Source organism: Lycium barbarum, chromosome 11 (genome assembly GCF_019175385.1).
Source record: "Lycium barbarum isolate Lr01 chromosome 11, ASM1917538v2, whole genome shotgun sequence".
NCBI classification, from domain to species: Eukaryota; Viridiplantae; Streptophyta; class Magnoliopsida; order Solanales; family Solanaceae; genus Lycium; species Lycium barbarum.
In genome coordinates this window covers 54,720,003-54,727,277 of record NC_083347.1, presented here as the reverse complement: position 1 = coordinate 54,727,277, position 7,275 = coordinate 54,720,003, and the positions used below count along the sequence as shown (strand labels likewise).

General features: G+C 33.7%; 1 protein-coding gene across 1 annotated transcript; it reads left to right on the top strand.

The window, feature by feature from the left end:
• The first annotated feature begins 2,595 nt into the window (after positions 1-2,595).
• Positions 2,596-6,958, top strand: LOC132618996 (protein WALLS ARE THIN 1-like). Its single transcript, XM_060333987.1, has 6 exons — positions 2,596-2,841; positions 2,934-2,996; positions 3,087-3,203; positions 3,561-3,975; positions 4,807-4,958; positions 6,389-6,958. Exons 1-6 carry the CDS (start codon positions 2,654-2,656, stop codon positions 6,579-6,581), a joined length of 1,128 nt encoding a protein of 375 aa, XP_060189970.1. The 5' UTR covers positions 2,596-2,653; the 3' UTR covers positions 6,582-6,958.
• Positions 6,959-7,275: the final 317 nt, after the last annotated feature.

Genomic DNA, 7,275 nt, shown 5'->3' with positions numbered 1-7,275 from the left:
ACCTTATAGAATAAAAGACTTAAACCTAAAGATAACAAGATTCAAACAAACAAAACTTACTTCGGGGCACTTTACAATCCCTAAAACGACGATCCAAACGTTTAAGTAAACTTGATGTAATGAGTCGCCATTATTGTCCGCAAAATAAGATATCAAGTTCTATATAAAATATTAATATTTCGGAGCTTTGAAACATGACCTAATCTTTGATCAAAGTATGGAAAAAACGTGAATTTGAGAACTTTAAAATTGTGTGGAAAAATATAACCCATATTGCGCACTAATTTAGTGTGCAAAGGATAGTTTGGTTACTTTTTTTTTTAATGAGTTATTTTGGTCTCAAATACCATTTTTTTGGGTCATTTAAGTTGCGGACTCTAGGTAATATAGTACGTGACAAAGAAGCGGATCTAGTAAGCTAGTAGTAACATTGTACTGCTAACAAATATTTTTAGCTCAACTGACTATAAAGTTGTTACTTTTTAATCACATGCATATATATATTATATAATTTATCAGTTTGGTCTGATATTTTTTTTTGTTTTGATTTTTTTTTATCAATTTTTTAAACTTAAGACCATGCTAAAAAAATATTAATTTGGTTCGATTCTTTTTATTAACCGTGAACACCCCCTAGATATAGAAAGATTTTTTGATCGGGAGATACAGAGATCATTAATACTGCGGTAGAATTTTTCTTTTTTGAAATATAACATGTAGATTCAGTACCCCAATACATTTGATTTATGGCTGAAAGAAGATGATGATTAATAAGTCACACCCCTTCCCGAGTATGGCTTAAGCTCCTTTATTTATCTGAGAGTTGCTAAATTGCCACACCAATTTGGCCACACTTATGTAAAAATCACCGTAACCTCTATTGTACAATTTTAAATTAAGATAAACTTTGAGAAGAAAAGATAAAAATAACATTAAGTAAGCATAAATTATTAAATTTGATCTAAATAGTCATATGAATTTACCCCATTTGGACCATTATAGCCAAAATAGTGTGGCAAAAAGATTTATTGTATTTATTTATACTCCCTTTTAAACACCTTTATTTTGTTTCTTATTAATTGATCTGGCCAAAGCCCTGATAATTAAATGATCAAACTATTTTGTCTGTTTTTTCTTTAATTCCTGCACATGCTCTTTGGCAAAGACATATGAAACTGATTCTATGTCAAATGATTCATGATTTAAGTCCTGAGTTATGAATGGTCCAGGTTACTAAGAACATGTGGTTCTTGTACGGCCTGCGTGGATCAAATTATACTGTTGGCCACTTGTATTTCATTAAGTTCCTTAAAATAATTTAGTTGTGCTTTTATAATCCATACATATAAATATTTATTGGATACTAGTGACAATTTAAAGAGTAGACTACGTTATGAATATTAGTAAAATATCCCACCCCTTTCCGGTGGCGGAGTTTGACTCGATATTTAAGAAATAAAGACTCTTTAAAAAATTGATCATTTAAAACCTGTATTGGATACATAACTTAGGAAATAAAGATTCATTTTTTAAAATTAATGATTTTCAACCAGTATTATCATTTTTATGACTATAAAAATATATCATTGAGGATAAAATAAAATATTTAAAGCTCAAACATTTTCTTAAGCATAAAATATGCTGTTATTTTTAGAACCAACTAATAAAAAAACCATGTCATATAAAATGAAACTGGTGACGTTATAGACAGACAAAAATAGACAACAAATGAAACCCAATGCAAAGCTTAGCAGTTTGTGTTGGCGGGCAGAGCGGCGCAGGATTTGGAGGGTTCATGGTAGAAATTGATTTAGAATTCTTAAGTTTACTGAATTCAAAATAACATTAATTGTATTATTATTTCTTTATGGTAATTAAACTAGTGAATTCTTGCAATACTGTAATCTAGAAAATAACATTAGCAAATACTTCCTTAAGATATTAAAAGTGAATTTATACTAGGCGCGAGCCGAAAACAATGAATGTAAGTTCATAAACATTATGCATGGTGTATACACCAACCAGTATGTACTCCTTGTGTGCGCTAGCCGCTGTGTATCAAATTAATAATCATCATCATCAATTGCATGCTTCCAAAACAGAACCTCTTAGCCACAAAGCACGCTGGTCATAACCATCTCTCTGCCTCTCTCAATATTCCTCCTTTTTCTTCTTCTTTTCACTAGTGGGAGTGCAATGATTGGGTTTTCTAGTCATTCAAGTGGGACTTGGACTGTTCTTTTCTCTTCTAAAATTCAATTTTTCGGGGTAGGAGAATTGAGACTGGCGGAATCAAAATTTAGTTTTGTGAATTTTGTTCTCTAACTGTTTTGACTTTCTTTTTTTAGTTTAAGCCAGACTACGTCTACTCTAAATTGTGATCATTTGTTGGAGAGGGGTGGGTATTGTTTGTGTTAAATAATAAAGGAAGATATGAGAGCGTGGGAGACAATCAAAAAACATTAGAGGCTAATAACAGTTGATGTAACGTCTTTTAATTAAGGACCCCAGTTAGTGGGGTCATATATTTGACAATCTCACTTTTCTTGCAACACAACCATATATATTTATATCTCCCTACCTAAGCAATTCAACTCAACTCAATCCCATTCCAATATTCCTCTCTACAAGTGTGTCAGGCAGGAGTAGGAGAATGGGGTTTGCCATGCCTGAAAAAATGCAACTGCACTTGGCCATGTTGGCATTGCAGTTTGGTTATGCTGGTTTTCATGTGGTCTCCAGAGCTGCACTCAACATGGGCATTAGCAAGATTGTCTTCCCTGTTTACAGAAACATTCTTGCTTTGCTTCTCCTTCTTCCCTTTGCCTATTTTCTTGAAAAGTAAGTTGTACTATTAGGATCTAGCTAGCCACGCTTGATCATATGATAAATGATAGGAGTAACTTATAATTTCTTTTTTTGTAATTCATCAGGAAAGAGAGACCACCTCCTACTTGGTCCTACATGTTTCAGTTCTTCATGCTAGCAGTTATTGGGTATGATGCTGGAATTACACGATTTAGGCCCCATCAAAAAATTAAGTAAAGAACAAAATATTTGACGTTTCATTTTTTTTCTTTTAACAGAATTACTGCAAATCAAGGATTCTACTTGTTGGGGTTGGAGCACACTTCCCCTACTTTTGCTTCTGCCATACAAAATTCTGTCCCTGCTATCACATTTCTCATGGCTATAGTACTCAGGTATGTTTAGTGTAGTGGCAGAAAAGACTTGAGAAATGCTATAGGTTGAGTGTTTGACTTTTAACTTGGCACTTTAGCATTTTCCCGAATCTTCACGGTGAAATTCCTGACTGACTGCGTCACTGATTGCAACTAATGATAACATGCAATTGTTCTGCCTTCAACATAAATATATTAATCGTGCATGAATCAATCATAACATAGGCGGATCACAAGTACTTCCTTGTCATCTTAACATATATAGAACAGAAGGAATATTGAGGATGATGCATTTAGTCAACCTCAACTAATTTGAGACTCAGACGAATCCATTGACTCACTGTCTAAATTCCTCTTATTTGTTGTTGAAAATTACAGGATAGAAACAGTGAGAATGAAGAGGAAAGATGGATTAGCAAAAGTGTGTGGAACATTGTTATGTGTGGCTGGAGCTTCAGTAATTACACTATACAAAGGACCAACAATTTACAGCCCAACTCCACCATTACAAAGAACCTCATCTATAATGTTGCAGCTTCCCGCACTCGGAGATGCTAAGGGAAAAAGCTGGACACTTGGCTGCATCTACTTGATAGGCCACTGCTTGTCATGGGCAGCCTGGCTGGTTTTGCAGGCACCAATTCTTAAGAAGTACCCTGCTAGGCTCTCTGTCACTTCTTATCAGTGCTTCTTTGGAGTTATACAGTTCCTTATTATCGCCGCTTTCTTAGAGAGAGATCCTCAGGCCTGGCTTGTCCACTCTGGTGCTGAGCTCTTTAGTGTCTTCTATGCGGTACGCATTTTAAGTAAAGTTCAGTAACTATACGTAAAATTAATTCAGCAGAATATAGTCCGTCATTCTTTTTTTTTTTCTTTTTCTTTCAACTAGGAAAATACACAACATAGTCCTTGCCAAAAGAAGAATAGAATTTTATTATTAAATGATTTGTAAGGTAGATTACATAGATAGCCGCCTTAATTTGATCTCAACTGGCAAATAAACACCCCAATTTTGAAAATACACATCTAGACACCTTAACTTAGTTGAAGTTGGCCGCGTAAACAACCCAACTTTCAGAATACACATCAGGAAAAGTGTGTTTATGGGCCAACTTAAATCAAGTTGAGGAGCATTTTCAAAGTTAGGTGCTTAGTTGTTAGTTGAGGTCAAGTTAAGGTATCTATTAAGCCAATTTCTAAATACTTAAGTTTCGGTCAAATAATAAAGAAATTGATACTTGAAGTCTTACTACCAATATAAATATATATTAAATCTCGCACTTTAAGCTGTGAATTTCATGTTGAACGGAGAAAGTATATATAGGAAAAGGGAAATTTTAGTTAAAGGCTGTCTATGCGAGATTAAATGTGTGCAAAGAAACAGCCAAGCAGTATAGACCTGCCTAAAATTTCAGTGGAAAAAATCATGTGACACGTGAGGCTATAATTAGTCAAAGTTAACCTTTCAAGATCTCTATTGTTAATTTTGCTGCTTATTCCTCATAAAATTATGCGACATGGACAGAGAATAAGAGGGTGGCCATATGGTTAGTTATGGAAAATGATATGACAGCAAAATCAGTAGTAATTCAATGAAATTAAATGTAAAGAAATAAATGTGCAGGGAGTGGTGGCTTCTGGGATAGCATTTGCTGTACAGATATGGTGCATTGACAGGGGTGGCCCCGTTTTCGTTGCTGTTTATCAACCTGTTCAGACTCTTGTTGTTGCCATCATGGCTTCAGTCGCTTTGGGTGAAGAATTTTATTTGGGAGGGTATATATTTCTCATTCTCTCTTATTCAAAGCATTGCTTTCAGTCATATGCATAGTTATAATGCATAGTAAAATATACATTTGCATTCAGTACGTTATTTAATACATATTGATAGCCTAAAATAATTTATACACAATTCAGTTGCTTGTCTGAGAATAAAAAGGTGGAAACTTGAAAAAAAGAAGAAGAAATTATTAAGATATATTGATAGTATAGTATATTTTTGCACTCGACCGAATATAAGTTAAATCATTTGGCTCCTTAAACTTGTCAGTAAATTTCATTTAGACACTCAAATTATCGTTTGTTTTAATTGAGCACTAGCCACATAATAAAGTGTTCATATTTGACACTTTCAATTCAAATTTTGAAAAAACTTCTATGAGCGATGTGTATAATTAAATGAGATAACACATTTTATGTGGTTAACTTAACTACCTAATATACGCTTGATAGCACACGAAAAGTTTTTTAAAAATTTGAACAAAAAGTGTACTAATAAGAACATTTTATCATGTGTTCAAGTGCTCAATTAGAACAGATCACAATTCGAGTGTCAAAATGAAATTTATTAATAAGTTTAAAAGGTCATCGATGTATTGATAAGCCAAACAGATAAGCAGTAGATGTTTTAGGATTTTGCACATATTAATTTAAGGTTCTGAATTCGTCCCTAGACCCAATTGCTTTCCACTTTCTTTCCATAATAAAACAAAACAACCAGAATTACTATTGAATCTTCTTTTGGGGATCAAGGCTAATTAAACTTTCGTTCCTCAATACCCCACTATTAATGCACGTTCCTTTACCTCAATGGCATATGCTAAGAACATCACATGGGTCATACATATTTAATGCAAATACCTTTCTTTGATTTTCGAGAATCACTATCCATATATCTTATCAAGCCTTTTATTTTCATTTAATTAAAGCAACATAACAACCTTGTTTGAAAGAGTTCTTTTTTCAGACGCAATGTGCCTTTAGTTATCTTTGATAGGCACTTCAAAAAGATATTTTTTTTTAAAAGAAAGATAGCATTTTATGCATCTCCAAACACACAATTACAGCTGATTTGAGATAGAAACATAACCAATAGCTTCCCTCCGGCTGGAACATGGAATGTTCTACCTATTACATTTGAGATAATCAAATCTAAATTAAAAGTATCGTTCAATTTTAGGACATAAGCTATATGCAATAGTCATGCAAATAATTTTTACATGATTATTGGTGAAATTTATGTGGATATAGCGATTCAAGTTGTTATTTTATTTCTAGGTTATTGTATCAGTATGAAAAGTTATCTGGTTGTTGTAGGTTAGATTAATTTGACGATCGATACACTATTTATATACGGACCTTAAACACGTTTTATTGATAACACACCGTCTTCAAGTTTTTGAAGAAATTAATTTGTTATTGTGCAGGATCATTGGAGCAGTGTTGATCATTGCAGGATTGTACTTCGTGCTATGGGGCAAAAATGAAGAATCTAAATTTGCAAAGGCAGCAGCAATAATTCAGTCCCCAGTAGATCATGTTAACAACAGGACAACTAGCCATATCAAGTCTACTTTGGCTCAGCCACTACTTGGTCAGTCAACTGAAAATGTAGCTTGACCAGCAAAAACCTAGTAACTTTAAACGACAAATGCTTGCTGGATATATACCAGAAAGGAGAAGAATTAAGTAAAAAAACAAAAAAGAGCTTTTGGGGTGTGTTTGATTTTCTTTTTTTTGTCTTTTCCATTAGATCCTTGTCATTTTTCTTTTTGTCTTTCATTTTAGTAGCTTTACTCTCACTAGAGGAGAGTGGCTTAAAGGGATGAGAGAGATGTTGGGAGGGAGGAAAACAAAAAGAGAAAAGAAAAACAGGGGTGTGATGATTGCTCTTTTGATGTGGGGTCTCTGCATGCAAATCCCAAAGTTGGTGTTCTTATAGTTCAATTATATCAATGAAAGAAATTAGAATTATATATATGGTTCTAATTGTGGAAGTGTGTTTTTGCTCTATAATGGTAATTAGTGGACCCCAAGATTGCAAAATGATATTGCTAATGGAAAGGGGCAGCAAGCAAGTTGATTTTTACAGAACATTATCACCCAGTTCATTTGATATTGCCACAGGCATGCAATCGTGCCAAATTGTCACTATTATAGTACTAAGTATTTCTTTCTTGCCACAAATAATAAGCAGTTCCTGCAAAGGCCATTCTAAGAATTTCTGCTACATCACTTTTTCCTTTAGTCATAGTAGCTAGCTGGCTAGCTGCCCCTTCAACTTCAGCATTCTAATCCAGGATCTCTCTATGGA

Bases quoted from the DNA above. Each gene is read 5' to 3' on its own strand.
- LOC132618996 (XM_060333987.1), top strand. From the start codon at position 2,654: ATGGGGTTTGCCATGCCTGAAAAAATGCAACTGCACTTGGCCATGTTG. The intron at 3,204-3,560 runs GTATGTTTAGTG...TGAAAATTACAG, and splicing joins CTCATGGCTATAGTACTCAG to GATAGAAACAGTGAGAATGA. The intron at 4,959-6,388 runs GTATATATTTCT...GTTATTGTGCAG, and splicing joins GAAGAATTTTATTTGGGAGG to GATCATTGGAGCAGTGTTGA.